This window comes from Alligator sinensis, unplaced genomic scaffold, assembly GCF_000455745.1.
Source record: "Alligator sinensis unplaced genomic scaffold, ASM45574v1 scaffold1531_1, whole genome shotgun sequence".
NCBI classification, from domain to species: domain Eukaryota; kingdom Metazoa; phylum Chordata; order Crocodylia; family Alligatoridae; genus Alligator; species Alligator sinensis.
The window spans coordinates 65866-82780 of NW_005843164.1; the positions used below are offsets into that span (position 1 = coordinate 65866).

At 50.2% G+C, this 16915-nt stretch overlaps 1 protein-coding gene and 1 pseudogene across 2 annotated transcripts; both read left to right on the forward strand.

Moving 5' to 3' along the window:
* Positions 1-16915, forward strand: part of LOC102379006 — a 51771-nt pseudogene that overhangs the window by 31674 nt on the left and 3182 nt on the right.
* LOC102378504 lies at positions 7-14285 on the forward strand. Of its 2 annotated transcripts, none has more exons than XM_025194140.1 (8): positions 7-307; positions 405-600; positions 2243-2427; positions 2765-2891; positions 5292-5471; positions 6336-6390; positions 6490-6557; positions 7783-14285. In XM_025194140.1, the coding sequence occupies exons 1-8, from the start codon at positions 20-22 to the stop codon at positions 12336-12338; spliced, it is 5655 nt and encodes a 1884-aa protein (XP_025049925.1). In that variant the 5' UTR covers positions 7-19; the 3' UTR covers positions 12339-14285. The 2 variants fall into 2 exon arrangements, with proteins under 2 accessions (XP_025049925.1, XP_025049926.1); XM_025194141.1 differs by having other exon boundaries at positions 5355-5471.

Consider the following 16915-nt stretch of genomic DNA (forward strand, 5'->3'; position numbering starts at 1 on the left):
GCCCGCGGGCGACGAGCTGATGGCCTCGCAGCGCTGGCGCTGGTGCTTTCGCGGCTTCCGCTACCAGGAGGGCAAGGGGCCGCGGGAGGTGTGCAGCCGCCTGCGGGAGCTGTGCCGGGGCTGGCTGGAGCCCCAGCGCCGCAGCAAGGAGACGATGCTGGAGCTAGTGGTGCTGGAGCAGTTCCTGGCCGTCCTGCCCCGGGAGATGCAGAGCTGGGCGTGGGGGCACGACGTGGAGACCTGCGCCGAGGCGGTGGACGTGGCCGAGGCGTTTTGCCTGGGGCTGGTGCCGGACGAGGAGCCCGAGGTGAGATCCTTTTACCCCGGTCGCCCCGTCTCGGTGCATCTGGGGACGTCCCTTCCTGGCCCCGTCTCTCCCAGCGACGCGGTTGTCTCGTCCCCAGGTCGCGGGGCGCAGGCCGCTCGAGGACGTGGAAGGACCCGGAGCACGGCTGGAAACTCTCTGCACCCATCAGGAGCCGGCGTGGTCCCGTCCTGAGCACGCGCCCCTAGAGGAAGCGGGATGGGGTAAAACCCCAGGGCCTCAGGAGGAGCTGCCTCCTGTCCCCACAGACAAGTCCCCGCTCCGGCAGGAGCCAGGTAACATGCCAGGGGCCTGCGGTACGCGGGTGTTCAGCCCCTGGCATGAGGGGCTGGGGTCTCTCACTGCAAGTCTGTGGGGTGACAGCACTTTGGTCCTTGCCCCCGGGCACAACAGCAGCACCCGGCGGAGAGATCCTTTAGCTTTGACATGTTGTTTCGAAACCTGGCGTTGGGGAACCAGTGGGGTGTTGGGAGGGAGGATGCTCCAGAGGCAGAAAATGTCCCTGTTGGTTCCCTCCTGCTCTACACTGTGCCTCCCGATGCAGCGCCAGGGTCCCCGTTGCATCGCCTGCGGGGAGTGATGTCCGTGCTCGCCCCTCCCAGCAAGGGCAGAGTCACCGGGCCTCGCTTCCAGCTTCATGGCCGTGGAGGTCTATGAGAAGGGCCCTGCTACACATGGAAAGGAAAGTGGGCTAGAAACCGGCTATGGAGTTGTTACACATTTTCAAGCACTAACTTTGTATCTGCTTCGCTCTCTGGATAGCTAGGCGGTCATTTGTGTCACATGATGATGACATTGCATGCATAGCTGGTCTAATTTTATTGCACGGTTCACGGCGTGCCCATTTCTTTGCTCTTGTGGCTGGTTTTAGTTTGCTGACCTAAAATTATTGTGCGATTCACCAGTTAATTACGTAATACACGTAACGTCTAGCAGGGGCCTCGGAAGACCTGTGCACCTGTGACTCTTTCATCTCTCTCCTGTCCGGTACACTGAGGCCTGGAGGCCGATGCCAGCACGGGGGAGTAGCAGGGCTGTGCCTTTGCCAGTGGCATTAGGGCTAACCTGTGTCGTCGTCGGTGTTGAAGGCTCCTGCCACACATTACATAGATTACGCAGTTCACTGGTCTGTTGCACAATAAAAGTATACCCCGCACACATGCATAGTAATTATTGCACAATTCACTGCCTAACTGCACCATCAATTTCGACTGGCCCCATGCGCAGAGCAATTCTCACACCATAAAAACGGCCATCCGGCTACAAAAAGAGCCGACCAGCTACGAAGTTATGCATTTTTAAGCTCTAACAACTTTATAGCTTGAATGTGAACACGTGGCATGGGCCAAAGTCTTGGGGACTACAGTGCTGGCAAACAGTCACTGCCAGGAGATGCCAACACCAAACTTGTTTTCAAGAATGACTACAGACAAGGCTTTAATGCAGGTGTGCCCTTGATGAGGAATTGGTACAACACCACAGAGGCTCTTCTCGATCAATTAAATGTTCCCTTCATGTCCAATTCACCTTTTTACAGAGGTCAAAACAAATCATTTGTTACATTGGAACACTACCTTGATCATTTTGAGCCATCCTGTGCCAGCGGCACTTCTCCTGGTGCCCCCACTCCCCAACTGGCGCTTGCAGGGGGTACACCAGTGCTCCCGCCTGCCCCCCCGACTGTCACCTGAACAGGGAACGCTGGCTCTCGGGGTACACGTGCACCCCTGTGCACCTCCTAAGCGTCGCCACTGCCCACATGCCAGGTTTTGCTTCTGCAAGGAGTTTGGGCATCGGGCAGGTTCGCTGATCAGGCCTACTCTGGCCAGGGCTTTAGCAAAGCCTTTGTATGAGCAGTATCTATACACTGATGGAGGTTCCAGTGACTCCAACCTGTGGATGCTCTTCCTCTCCCAGCAGGTGCAGGGACCCTGAGCACAGCTGGGGAGCAGCCTGCTGAGGATGGGCCTGTAAACCTGGAGCTGCTGAGGCTGTCCCCAGGAAAATCAGGGGAGAAGGGGCTTCTGACGCCTGAGCCGGACCAAGTGCACGAGGAGCAGGGCAGGTGCCCACAACAGAGAGATGACACAGCCGTGAATGAGGTACAGGTGGCAGTGGGGTGCGAGTGTGGAGCCAGGGCAAAGCCCGGTGACAGTTGGGGATTGGGAGGGAAGATGTCTGAGAGCCTGGACCGCAGTCTCTGCTGGTGTTGTTACGGTGGCAGTGCCTCTTTATAGCACAGCACTTGCTAACAAAGGGAATAGCTGGACCCACTCAATGGATGATGTGAGCTGGAGCAGACAAACTCACGGCTGTCTCTGTAGAGCTGTGTCCACACCCGACCCTTTGCTGGAGCCAGCTATGTCAGCACAGGAGGAAGACTCAGGTTTGAGGAGGCTGGAGGCAAAGATGCTGATGCTGTAATGCTTTTGACTACAGCTCCTGGAGGCATTTGAGGACGTGGCAGTGTATTTCACGCAGAAGGAGTGGGAGCTGCTGGAAGCTGGAGACAAGGAGCTTTACCGGGACCAGATGCTGAGGAATTACCAAGCCCTTGTTTCCCTGGGTAAAGTTCTGGTTCTTGTTTCCCCACCCAGAGCTGTGTGGGATCAGAAACATCCCATTCTTCTTCCTGTTCCTTGACAGTCATATCCTCATGCGTTTTGGCTGGTGGTTTAAATGCATTCTCACCCCACTACTCTGTCCACTTCACATTTTCATGTCCTCCACTGGTTGTTTCAGACACCTTCCCTGGAGTCTTCCCCTTGGTCTAACCCTGTTGTTTCCATACCCAGCCATTTCTTTGCAAGATGATCTCCCCCGTGCCATCCCAGCCTGTTTATACCATCTTCAGTTCGTACATTTGTTCCCCAACAACCATCCATCTTCCTCTCTTCTCTGTTGTATTTGGTCCAAACGCTTAATCATCCCAACATGCAGTGCACATTTCAGTACTCTAGGGGTGAAAAGGTGTTGCCTCTCTCCCCCCCCCCCCCCCCCCCCCGCCCATGTGCCTTTAAAAGAAATGTTTATGGAGGCACAAAGGTGAAGCAAAAAGACCTCCATACCCTTTGAAGCACCAAAAATCCATGGCCTGACAGTGTTGGTAACAGTTTCTGTTGCTTGATTGCAGTGGACATCTGTTTGCTTGGTGGCAGGAGAATTTCCTGTGCTCTCCATCTGCTCCAGAGACTTGAGAGAGCTAATTCTGCAAACCCTATGATTTTCCAGGCAGGGTCGGGCCCCTGGAGCACTTGCTTGGCTTTCTCCTCTTTTAGAGTCTTGCCCTGGGGACTCCTGGGGCACATCTCAGTAAATTGAGAAAAGCAGGATTTGTCTGCTTACGGAGGCACACTCCTGGGAGCTGTAGAAGTGGGGAAAGCCGTGGGTTCCCTGCTTGAGGAGACAGGCTGGGGAGATACCAGGGACACGTCTCTTTAAGCAGGGAAGGCCATGAGGGCCCTGATTATGGAGACGTATAGATTCCCTGGTTTTGGATTACAGATTCCCCAGGTCCTCCACCATACCAGGTAGTTTGGAGACATCTGTTTCTCCCCTCAATCCCCGTTCTCCTTTTTAAATTGTGTCGGGTGATAACCAATGGAGGCATTAGCAGCAGTTACTGGTGCAACCCACGGCTTTTCCATGCCCTCAGCTTCTCTAGTCACACTTGTAGATGTGATGGACCACGGGTGCTTTCAACGAGGAGCCGTTGTACATTTCTTTCTAGCATCTTTGTTGTCATGGACCACAGGTAGCTTTGCCGTCCCATAACATTTTCTCATTCTGCTAGAGTCTCTACGAAAATCATGTGATGCTCAGTCATCTTCCCATGTCTCTCCACCATGTGTGACCGTTTTGCTACACACGTTTGGGCTCATTGATTGTACTTTGCAAGATCTTTCATTGTACGTGTACCTTCAAGCAGCAGGTGTGGCATAGTCTGATGCTCTGCCACAGTTGTGGGTGGTTGAACCAGTGGCATAGCCCCACTTCTTCATGAATTCCTGGGAGTATTCAGCTCCGGTGCGCAAGCGGTTGAGATATAGAAACATAGAAAGTTAGGGTTGGATGGGACCTTAGGAGGTCGCGCATCTAGTCCAACTCCCTGCTCCAAGCAGGACCAGCTCCAGCTACATTATCCCTGCCAAAGCTTTGTGTGGCCGGATTTTGAAACCCTCCAACGATGGAGCTTCCACCACCTTTTGGGGTAACCTGTTCCAGTGCTTTACAACCCTCCTAGTGAGAAAATTATTCCTAATATCTAACCTCAACTTCCCTTGCTGCAACTTGAGCCCATTGTTCCTTGTTCTGTCATCTGCCCCCACTGAGAACAGTCCGGCTCCATCATCTTTCGAACATCGCCACCATGGCCTTGTTTCATCAGCATCCGGTGGTAAGGACTTGGCTGCTGGAACATCCATTTTTCCACTGCCAGCTTTTATTTTTCAGCCTCTCAGTCCACATCTGTAGGCAACAAGCTGCTGCCCAGTAGTGCTTTGCTTAAGCAAGTATTAAATGACTGTAGTAACAACTGCACAGTCTGGTGCACATGTAGACGTGCCCACTGCATAGGCTTCAGACCAGGATTTTGATGACCCGTGGTGCAGATGATTGAAGATCTCTGGTAACACCATCCCTGTGAGCTTTTTGAGGAGATGAAGCTTTATATGTCTCACAATCATCGTTCCATTTCTTTGGGTGACAGAGGCCAGGGTCTGTTGAAGGTTTCTGCCTGCAGTGGCTTCTTTTTACTCCCCCCCCAAATGTCCTTACCTTTTCCTTTGAATTCCCATTAAATGCTTGATCCATTGGATCCTTTCTCCAGATCCCAATCAGGCACCAGGTGGTGTAATAACCACTCTCTGTACACTCCCCAGAACAGGGTATGGAGCTCCCACAACCACCTAAATGTACTCCTTCCTAAGCATCCTCCTTTTAATCCCCATTGACATGAATCCACTAGATCCTTTCTCCAAGTCCCAATTGGATGCTGGAATAACCACCCCCTCTACACTCGCCAACACAGGGTATCAAGGTCCTGCACCGGACTTAATTTGCCGCATCCAGCGAGGGGAGATGGAGCTCTGGGTTGGTGATAAGAAGGCAGCTGGAGAAAGCTCGTTATCTGAGGACTTGGCCCCAGGTAAGGCTTGAATATTTCCTGCTCCCCTTCCACCTGCACCTCAGCTCAGAAGCTCTCAATACCGAGTGGGGCTAGAAACCTGAACACCTGAGCTGCTGCCACAAGATCGTGGCATCACACAGCTTAGCTAAATCTGTTGTCCAGGCAGGTGTGTGTACCCACCCTTCGCATTTCAATGATGCAGAGACAGGCAACCGATCCCTTATTTTTCCACTTATTAGAACTGTTTAGGTAGGACATCTGCCTTCAACCCTTCAGATTCTCCTCTCCAGAGGTATTTTGGCAGGGGTTTCTATCATGGAAGGCAGGGGCTGCCCATGGGGAAGTATTAAAATGCTACAGACAAAGCCTAGAGCACATGGCACAGGCATGACCAATCAGGTAGCGGGGGCTTGTGACCCCTCTAACAACTCACACCACCACTCTCGACCGAACGGTGGTGGGGTTTTGAGGCATTGGACCTCTCCAAGAGCAGCGCTTAACCAGTAGGAGGGGGTGTAGGAGTGGGGCCTAGACCCAAAACTCTGGACTACCTGTTATCCAAAAGCTGTTGGGAAACCCTCCAAATCCAAACACGTGTTTTCTGAGACCACAGTAATGCAAACATCTCACACTACAGCGGTAAGACCCTTTGTCCTTGCTTGGCCACCAAACCTTGTCAGACGTCTGCAGAGTCCACCGCAGCAACAATTCTGAGGAGGGGGAGAGTAAAGAGAGCAGCCCCTACCCCAAAGGCTGTCTGAGACACGTGAACCTGGGCAGGAGACCCATGCAAGCAGACAGCAGGGTGGGGAGCCTTATGCCACACACCTTTTTTGTTTGTCTGAGCACCCTATCTCATTGCATTTTTGGTCTCTGTTACAGAGAGCCTAACTCATGGGAAAACCCCAGTTGCCACAAGCAATTTTATCACAGCAAGGTAAATATTTATGTAAAAAAATGGAGGGGTTATTTGTGGTTGCATTCATGTAAGTGCATAATGTTGTAACGAGGGCTATAACTGCTTGTCCCAAAACAGAAACGCTTCTTCCAGAATAGAAAATCGGGACAAACGTATATCCTCGTGGCTTTACCCTGCAACAAAAGGTATGGTTTTCTGCAGTCAAGCTTTTGAAACTGTGTGCGTGTGTGTGTGCATGTGTGTGTATGCATGCATCCAGTGGTTGCATAGCTCAGTTACAGATTTAAATTTTACGTCGGGAAGGCAAATGCACATGACCGGTACGTTTTAAAAACCCACTGAACTGTTGTATAAATCGGATTCAATACTTAATATTTATTTTGATCACTGCCATCTCATTTATTTCGTGGGTGCCTGTCAGCAGTCTCCTGGAGATTTATATCTAATTCCTGGAGACTTCAGGGCAGTCCTGGAGAGTTGGCAGCTCTAGTATGTGTGTGTGGGGTGGGTGCGTGTACAAATTCATTAACGAGCTTTAGGTAACGTGTATTAAATCTAGTACCTCTGGGTGTCTGTACGCGAGCCTGGAGGCTGCTCCAACGTGCTTTAATATCAGTGTGTTGGAGCAGACTCAGTTAATTGAGTCTGTTGGAGCCTGGTAATTACTGCACTCCAGCCTGCCTCTGCATCTTGTGTATTAGTGTCCCTGCAGTTTGAAATGGCGGCAGGGGTGCTTTATCTAAAGCTCATTGAACGAGCTTTAGATAAAGTGCCTCTGCCAACATTTTGAAGCATAGAGACACTGATACACGAGATACTCCGAGTGCCTTAATTAGAGCGGCTCCCAGAGCCGCTGTAATTAAAACAGCCCCCCCTCCCAGCACTCGTGTAAAAGCACCCTCCATTGTGAAGTACTAGAAAAATCTGCATTAACCTATTTAATGCACATTAACTAAAGAGCACAGGGTGTTTTGTGGCACTTTAATGAGCATTAAAATAGGCTAATGTTCAGTAAAGCGCTTGTGTAGATGCATCCTGTGTGTGTTGAGCTGTATGGACGTGGTTTTTCATTTTGCTAAGGGCTTTTTTTTTTTTTTAAGTGAGCACTGTTTTGTTTTTGCAAAGCCTAGTTCTTTGTTTGTCAGTGTTAGGTTGCATTTGCTAAGGACATTTTAAAGCATGGGGGCTCTTGCATTTTGGTGGAGCCTAATTTTGCTAAGGGGTTTTTAAAGCATGCGCTGTCTGTCTCTCTGGAGCCTGGCATCTAGCTTAGGTTGTGTGTGGGTGTGTTTTATTTACTAAGTGTAGGGCCTCTTTCAGACTTATAGCATATGTATGGGGTTACGCTCAGGCATGCATTTGTGGAGCATGAATTCTTGATGCTGAGATGTACATTTTCTATTTCCTAAGTGATTTCACGCAACACCCCCAGAGAAGGAAGTGGCGCTTCGGAGAAGCAGCTCCTAGAAACACCAGAGGGATGGGGACAGGGACGGAGGCCTCTAACAGCACTTACAGAAAACCACAGAAACGTTCCACTTCAAAACCAGAATGCCCAAGGACCAGAAGGCCAGAAGAACCGAGCAAAAAGGCATGGTAAAAAGAAGATAAAACCTCATGGTTGCTCAGAAGAAAACATACCGCCAGACCCTGGGAGAACCACCCATAAAAAGACAAGGCTTCACAGCACCAAAGCTGGTGAATTGGGGTTGGTGAATAAGAAACCCACGACAGATTGCACACGCACTATAGAAAAGCCAGAGGAGGAGGAGGAGAATCTTCATCTGCTTTTGAAAGATCATGACTATTTTGAACACCAAAAGAGGATTGCTTTGGGAGGTGTGGGTGCCCATCTTGCCTTGAAAGACCATGATTATTTTGAAAGCACAAAGAGCGGGTCTTTGGCAGGTGTTGGCAGGCATATATATTTCAGAAATAGTGCACGGAGTGCTTTGAAAGATCATGATTATTGTCAGAGCAAAAGGGCCTCTTTTGTACAAAGAAGAGGTGGTCTGCGTGGAATGCATCATAGGAAGGGAGGAGGTGATAAACCCTGGGATACAAATGGAAGGCTTACCAGCAAGTGGTTTGAAGGGCAAAAAATAAGGGCCTGGCTAAAGATGAGAATGAGGAAGGCTAAAATCCTGTTGAGAAAACATAAGAAATCCCCTAGAGATGGTGCTGGTAGTAGGTGTATTTTAGAAAACCGATTGGAGAGTCCCTTGAAAGCTTCTCCTCCTCCAGAGCCCGTGGAGTTAGAGAACAGGGATGGAGACCATGATTTAAATGTCCCGTTGGAGAGTCCCTTGAAAGCTTCCTCTCCTCCAGAGCCTGCAGAGTTAGAGAGCAGGGATGGAGACTGTGATTTAAACGACCAGCTGGACAGTCCCTCGGAAGTTGATCCTCCTGGAGCTGTGGGGGTTAATTTGCCAGACGTACGTCTGGTGCGGGTGAGAAGGCAGGACTGGCCCGTAGCTAGGTTTGGAGCCGCAAGGTATTCCGAAGAGTTCCGCTTTGTAAATCTGGAGCTTGTGCCGCTACACGTGGCATACAAAGCTATAAGCGGGGGGATAGAAGAAATCATAGCTGACCTCCACGAGAAATTCACGCCTGCCGACTATGCCCAGGTACGCATTGAGGCAGAGACCGCAAGGAACTGCTTATATTCTCGAACCATTCGTTTAAATCAGATGACCACTGACCTGTTTGTAGAGTGGCTCAGAGACCTGTCGCAAAGCCAGAGAGAGATACGCTTTGATTCAACGTTCTGGCTGGTCGCGGTTGTTGTAAGAGGAGTAGGCAGCGGTGGGCGAAGAGTGATAAATTCTATCCCCTACTCCGAACTCATCACTAGAAAAAGGAAGTATTTAATCGACCTGAATACCTTTGATACTAATCTGTGTTTTGCAGGCAGTCTTTTGGCTCTCACAACACACAAAGGAGCCACAGATGCTGTACTGCTAGCTGGTGCAAACCAGCTGCACAGAAAACTGGAGTGGCCAGCTCAGAAAAAGGTCACGCTCAACGAAGTAGCATTGTTTGAAGACCTTGTACAAGTTAACATTCATATCGTAATGCATAAGGAGGAAAAGGGCTGGGGCTTATTTAAAACGTACAGCTTTCCCAGGTACCCCAATACCTGCTTCCTTCTGCTGCACGATGGACATTATTATGGCGTCAAGGATGCGAGAAAGTTATTTGGTGTGAGAAATTACTGCGATCTTTGCCATGCGTTGTATAGTCATAGCCACAAGTGCAGGTTCTGGTGCCGCCTCTGTCTGAGCCCGGGGTGTGCAGACAACGTGGGCGTAGCAGAAAAATGCCCTACCTGTAAGCTGGTCTGTCGGTCCAAAGAGTGCTTAGACAGGCACATGGCTCTGGCCTCCGAAAAACAGATTGACTGTCTCTCTAAAACGTGGTGTTATGCGTGTCAGTCATATGTGGACAAAGACCACGAGTGCAACAACAGGCAATGCAAGCAGTGTTACAGGCAGATCTCTGATGCAGACAAGCACCGGTGCTTTATGCGCAAGATTACAACACCTGAAATAGGCACTGGGTACATTTGCTATGATTTTGAATGTATCCAGGAGACAGAGATGCACGTGCCCAATTACATTTTTGCAATGAAGCTAGCTCCAGAAAAACCTTGGGAAGCTGAGGCCAAAAAGGCAGAAGATACTTGGGAATTTAAGGGTAAATGGTGTGTCTCTTACTTTATTAAGGCCTTTATCACTAAAAGGTTCCAGGGCTACACCTTCATAGCTCACAACACCAAAGGCCGTGACAACTACTGCATAGTTAGCCAGCTATCGAAGGAAAGAAAGGGTGTGAAACTCATCGCCCAGGAAGGTAAACTCGTGTGTATCGAAGTGACCAGCCTGGGTATCCGTTTCATAGACTCTTCAAACTTCTTGCCAATGAAACTTAACAAGCTTCCACAGGCAATGGGATTTGAAGGATGTAGAGGGTATTTCCCTCGTCGTTTTAACACGCCAGAAAACCAGAATTACGTGGGACCTCTCCCGGAGGCACGGTACTACGGAGTCGAAAGTATGATGCCTTGTGAAAAGGAAGAATTTCTAGAGTGGTACTGGGAGAACCGTGATAAGACCTTTGACCTGCAGAAGGAACTGGCCTATTATTGCCAGCAAGATGTGAAAATGTTGATGGAGGCCTGCCGGCTCTACAGGAAGGAGATTATGAAGATGACACGGCAGGGAGACACGATGGAGAAGACGGGTAAACTCGTGACCAATTGCTGCATAGACCCCTTCCAGTACATCACGCTGGCATCTGTCTGCATGGCCACGTACAGGTTTATGTTTCTGAAACACGAGACCATAGCGCTTCTGCCCCCGGACAACTATCACAGACAGAGAAAGAGGTTGTCAAGCCCCTCTACTCAATGGCTAATGTACATATCGGAGAAAGAAAATATTCCAATCCAGCACGCTTTACAGGGTGGAGAATTTCAGGTAGGCCCCTATTTTTTAGACGGCTATGCCAATATTGATGGGAAACAGATGGCCTTTGAATTTAACAGCTGCTTTTTCCGTGGCTGTCTCATCTGCTACTACGAAAAAGACTGGAACCCACTGATGGGGACAACCTATGGTTTTCTGAATTACCAGACACTGTACAAGACCGATTACCTCAAGAGAGCGGGGTTTACTGTCCAGACCATTTGGGAGCACGAGTGGAGGGCTCTGTTACAATCGGACAGGAAGCTTACTGATTTCCTAAGCAGAACCCAGCTGCCTTCTCCTCTGGTGCCTAGGGACGCTCTCTTCGGGGAAAGAGCTGAGGCTATCTGTCTCTATTACAAGACTAAACCGGGTGAACAAATACACTATTACAATTTTACCGGCCTCTACCCCTTCATAAACAGAACGAAGGAATACCCCGTCGGGCACCCTGAAATCATTGACAACAACTTCGGACCCCTGTCGAGCTATTTTGGAATCGCCAAGGTGAAATTGTACCCGCCGCAAAGCCTCTTTTTCCCCGTGCTACCTCTCAAGGTGAATAGGACAGTTATGTTCCCGCTGTGCCGTGTCTGTGCAGAAACAAGCCAGCAAAAGTGCACACACACTGATGAGGAGAGGGCCCTCGTGGGCACGTGGTGCACTCCGGAGTTGAACAAAGCAATCGAGAAGGGGTACAAAGTGGCTAAAATCTATGAAGTCTGGCATTTCAGCAAGACGACTAATGCACTTTTCTCACAGTACATAAATCTGCACCTCCGACAGAAACAGGAAGCCTCAGGCTATCCTGCCTGGTGTACCGACCAAGACAAACGAGACCGATACGTGGCTGATTTCTTCCAAAAAGAAGGCGTATCTTTACGCCAAGAGCATATTAAACCCAACCCTGCAAAGCACCAAATTGCAGAATTGTTTCTAAATTCTTTGTGGGGCCAATTTGGCCAGAGGACAGACCTCCCGAACACCACCACCGTGAGAGACCCCGGTGAACTCTTTGGCTACCTTTTTTCTCCCAGCTACGACGTTTTATCTTGTGACTTCATCGATGACGAGATGGCCTGCGTGTTGTGGAAGTATGCCAAAGAGTGTTACAAGCTCTCAGACAGCACTAATATCTTTATAGCCAGTTTTACCACCGCTTATGCACGCTTAGAGCTGTACGAGCTGCTGGACAGGTTGCGAGACCGGTGCCTGTACCACGACACCGACTCCGTGATATTTGTGAGCCGCAAGGGAGACTGGAACCCTCCGCTCGGCGATCGTTTGGGCGAGCTCACGAGCAGGATCCCGGCAAATGAACACATCACGGAGTTTGTTTCTGCAGGCACGAAAACCTACGCGTATAAGCTGTCAGGAGGAAAGGCCTGCTTGAAGGTCAAAGGCATTACCCTGGATGCGGCCAAATGTGGGAAAGTCAGCTTTGAGACCTTGAGAGATCTCATTCTAGATGCCAGTGACCCCCGGCGGGGACACCCCTAAAACAATTGCGACGCGGCAGCGCTCTGTCCTCGGGACCGGAGAGGTAGACAACACAAACCAAGGCCCTTCAAACACAGCAAGTCCTTTATGCCAAGGGTCCTCGCAGGAAACTTTAAGAGCCTCCCGTATGGTTTTTGATCGTGGAGACACGGTGCCTGCATACATTTCCTGTGATTCTCAACTCTAGCAAAAGTCACTTTATAAAAAAATTTTAAAAAAATCTATATTTTGTGGTGCTATAACTGTTTGGCAGCCCAAACAGTGTGTAAAGAGCTACTTTATCAATACCTTTTTATCAAATTTATGAAGGGATTGCCGGACAGTCTTAATGACAATCTTAATAAAGTAAATACGACTGTGGTGGATGATTTGATGGACTCTGCTTGTGAGAGTGGTGAGACCTGAGAGGCTGTGAGCAGCATGTATATCCTCCAGATACGTTTTTTCTGCCAGGGGGGGAAAGGAGTTGCACCATTTAACCCAAAACACGTGGTTCTGTTTAAAAATCCCAGAGAGAAACTAAAGGTGTCCCTGACAAGGCGCAATTCTTTCTAGAAGCTTTTGGGGATGCTAATTTTTTAGCATCCCTACTTACCATCCTTATGGGTGGTACACGTTAACACTTCTACCCCAGAGACTTTTAGATTCAGAACCAGGCTTTTCCCTCCCAACCAGCCGACTTTGGAAAAAAAAACAGTGGGTGGGAACCGTTTCAGCAATTGCTCTGAACATCTTAGAAGGAAATATCCCTTTGACCCCCCCACCGCATCTGTGCGCTGAAAGAGCGATGCAGAATCACGAAAAGCATAAGACATAAGGGACTCTCTGTTAAGAGAGAAACAGGTGGTGAAACAGTCTAGGGTATTTATCCCCCCACCTCCAGTTAAGTTTTGCTATGGCTTTGATCATGGGGCTTTGGACTAAGGAGTGATGGAGTATGCAGAAAAAAATGTACCTGGTGCCCAACCACCAGCTGGAGCAAATAAGGGCTCTGCTGCTGCCGGACCTGCTTATTGAATGCTGAAGTAAGGGTCATTCTCCAAAGGCTGGGCTTAGTTGAATATGATAAAGCTAAACTGGATCATAGAAAACGAGGGTGGGAAGGGAGCTCAGGAGGTTACATCTAGTCCAACCCCTTCCTCAAAGCAGAACCAGCCCCAAGCAGATCATCCCAGTCAAGGGTCTTAAACACATCCATGCTTCAAAAACACCTGATGTATGTGAAGCAGGGTGACCTGGACCGAGGGAACCCCTTAGAACTGCGAAATCCCTAGAAACTCCACCGAATCCTGACCCCGGCAGTCAGGAAGTGTCGGATAACGGGCATGCTCGATATAGGAAAAATGCACAAGTTGCTCAGCAAGCTGAGCTAGCCCAAGCTCCTTTTTCTTGAAATGATCAAGGAGGTTTTGTGCACTAAGGAACGGCCACGAAGGCCACATCCAGATGAGCGAGCATGTGCCTGTTTGGCATCTCAAAGCAGTTTGGGACACCGCAGGAGGCACAGCACGGACAAAAAAAAGTTCCCTGTGCTGCAAAATGGGCTGCATGCATGCGAGCGAGCACCCCTCTCTTAGAGAAGAGATTCTTGATTGGGGGGGATGGGACGCATGAGAATGGCTTAGAAAAAATACTGAATGGCAAAAAAGACAAAATCAACAGGGATTTATTATTTGCTATCTCACCATTCCAAGAACTAGGGGTCCCAGCATGAAACCAATAGGTTGTAAGTTTTCAAGTGGACCAAAGGAAGTTATTTTTTCACCCTATGTGGAATTAAAGGGTGAGACTTATTGCCACCAGACATGGTAGAAACTGCAAGTTTGTCCAGATTCATTGCATTCTTGGAGGAAAGGGGCATCAATCGCTATTGAACATGGGTTACACTGGACAATAAGCTGAATAGGAGCCAGCTGGCCTTGTTGCAAAGAAGCCTAATGGCATCCTGGGCTGTGTTGGTAAGAGCGTTGCCAGCAGATGAAGAGAAGTGTTTCTTCCCCTCTATTCAGCACTGGAGCCCTGTGTCCAGTTTTGGACCCCCCGTTACAGAAAGGATGTGGACAAGTTGGGGGGTCCAGCAGAGGACAATGAAAATGGTTCAGGGGCTGGGACATGACATGACTTGGGAGGAGAGGCTATAGGAACCGGGCTTGTTTTGTCTGGAGAAGAGGAGACTCAGAGGGATTTAACAGCAGCCTTCAACTCCCTGAACAGTGGCTCCGAAGAGGACGGAGCTGAACTGTTCTCAGTGGGGGCAGATGACAGGACAAGGAGCAATGGGCTCAAGGTGCAGCAAGGGAAGTTGAGGTTGGATATTAGGAAAAACTTCCTCACTAGGAGAGTAGTAAAACACTGGAAGAGGTCACCCAGAGAGGTGGTGGACTCTGTCCTTGGAGGTGTTTAAGACCCAGCTAGACAAAGCCCTGGCTGGGATGATGTAGTTGGGACTGGTCCTGCAGGGGTTGGACTAGATGCGAGCTCCTGAGGTCCCTTCAACCCTCATTTTCTATGACTGATGATAAAACAGTTGCATCCTAAGGCTTTTCTTGGTATCCTGTGATATTGCACCCATCTACACCCTCTGTTATTCCCTTCTTTCCCCACCGTTATGGGGGTGTTTTCTGTTTCCCGGCAGAGGGCATTCATTATGGCCTCAGCACTGATTTACATCAGTCTGAAGTCACTGAAAATAGAAATGACCCTTGGAGCCTTCTACTTCAGCCTGATCTCAGGGGAGACGCCGTCAGCTCTCGGGATGAAAGTTAAGCTGTGCTCGTAGCAGTCACCAGAAGGCAAGACGGCCACGCACGGCAAGAACAAATGTGATTCCATCCAGTAACAGGCAACGAGGCCCAAGCAAACCCAATGCATTGATGGGGACACCGTCCTACCTAGATGCTCTTTGGGGCAGATATTCTTTTTTTCTTCTTGAAAGTATAGTATTTATAACTTTTCATAGCATAACGATAAAATAAACCAACAAAAAGAATAACATAAACTGCAAAGTCAAATCCAATAAGAAAACAAAACCAAAGTATTACACAATAGATACTTAAAGAGCCATAGTAGAAATTGAGTTACGGCTAGGGGAAGGGGAGAGCTTGAGATTAAATGCCACCAACAACTAAATAAGTATATATATATTTAAAGGGTACCGAGCCACAAGCAAATCAATTCATAAGCTTAACATAACATTCATCTTGCACCATATTTCTTCATATTGAGCCCTAGGCAGGTATTTGTAAGAGAAGAATAAGTTTTGGGGGAAAGGACACATTTTCAGCATTAAAATCATAGAATCGTAGACCGTGAGGGCTGGAAGGGACCCCAGGAGGGCACATCTAGTCCAACCCCCTGCTCCAAGCAGGACCAGCCCCAACTACACCAAGCCAAGGCTTTGTCTACCCAGGTCTTAAACACCTCCAAGGATGGAGAGTCCACCACCTCCCTGGGTGACCTCTTCCAGTGTTTTACTACCCTCCTTGTGAAAGAGTTTTTCCTAATATCCAACCTCAACTTCCCTTGCTGCAGCCTGAGCCCATTGCTCCTTGTCCTGCCATCTGCCCCGACAGGGAACAGCCCAGCTCCGTCCTCTTTGCAGCCCCCCTGCAGGGAGGTGAAGGCTGCTATTCAATCCCCCTCCGTCTCCTCTTCTCCAGACTAATTCAGCCCAGTTCCCTCAGCCTCTTCACACAAGTCGTGTCCCCCAGCCCCACAACCATTTTTGTTGCTCTCCACTGGACTCTCTCCAATTCATCCACGTCCTTTCTGCAGTGGGGGCCCACAGCTGGACACAGGACTCCAGATGTGGCCTCCCCAGTGCTGAATAGAGGGGAAGAATCACTGCCCTCCATCTGCTGGCAATGCTCCTGCCAATGCAGCCCGGGATGCCGGTAGCCTTCTCGACACCAAGGGCGCACTGCTGGCTCCTGTTCAGCTTACTGCCACTGTGACCCCCCAGGTCCTTTTCTGCAGAGCTGCCGCTTCGCCTACTCCCCCCTGTGCAGGAGGGTTGCACTGCCCGCATACACTTACTGTTGCCAAGTGCCCATAAATTAAACCTTATGGACAGTCCACAAGAAACAGGTCCATCCCTCTTGGCCCCAACTCGGCCTCGCTGTCACGGTCCCAGCCGCCTCTGGCCAACGCGTCATGGATGCCATCGCTACCGTCACAGCCGCCACCCCCCTTCACGGCAGCTGCTATCGCCACGTCGTGGCCACCACCATCGCCAACGATTCGCGGCCGCCACCATCACCGCCACGGCCGCTCTCACCACCGCCACGACGGCCGAGAAAGCCCGAGGCTCCACGACTTTAGCCAGGCTTGATGCCCGGGAGCAGGCTGCCCGCTGTGGTCACTCCGGCTCCTCTTTCACCTTGCGGGGCAGCGGCGACGGCTCCTCCTTGACCCACGGGGCCTCGGCGGCGACAGGCAAGGGCGATGCCGGCTCCTCCTTGATGTCCGGCGGGGGAGGCGAGGGCGTCCCCGGCTCCCCCTTCAGCTCCCAGGTGCCCGGGGGCAGCACCACGACGTCCTCGGCCCGCACGAAGGCGTCGCGGTAGAACCGCGTGCCC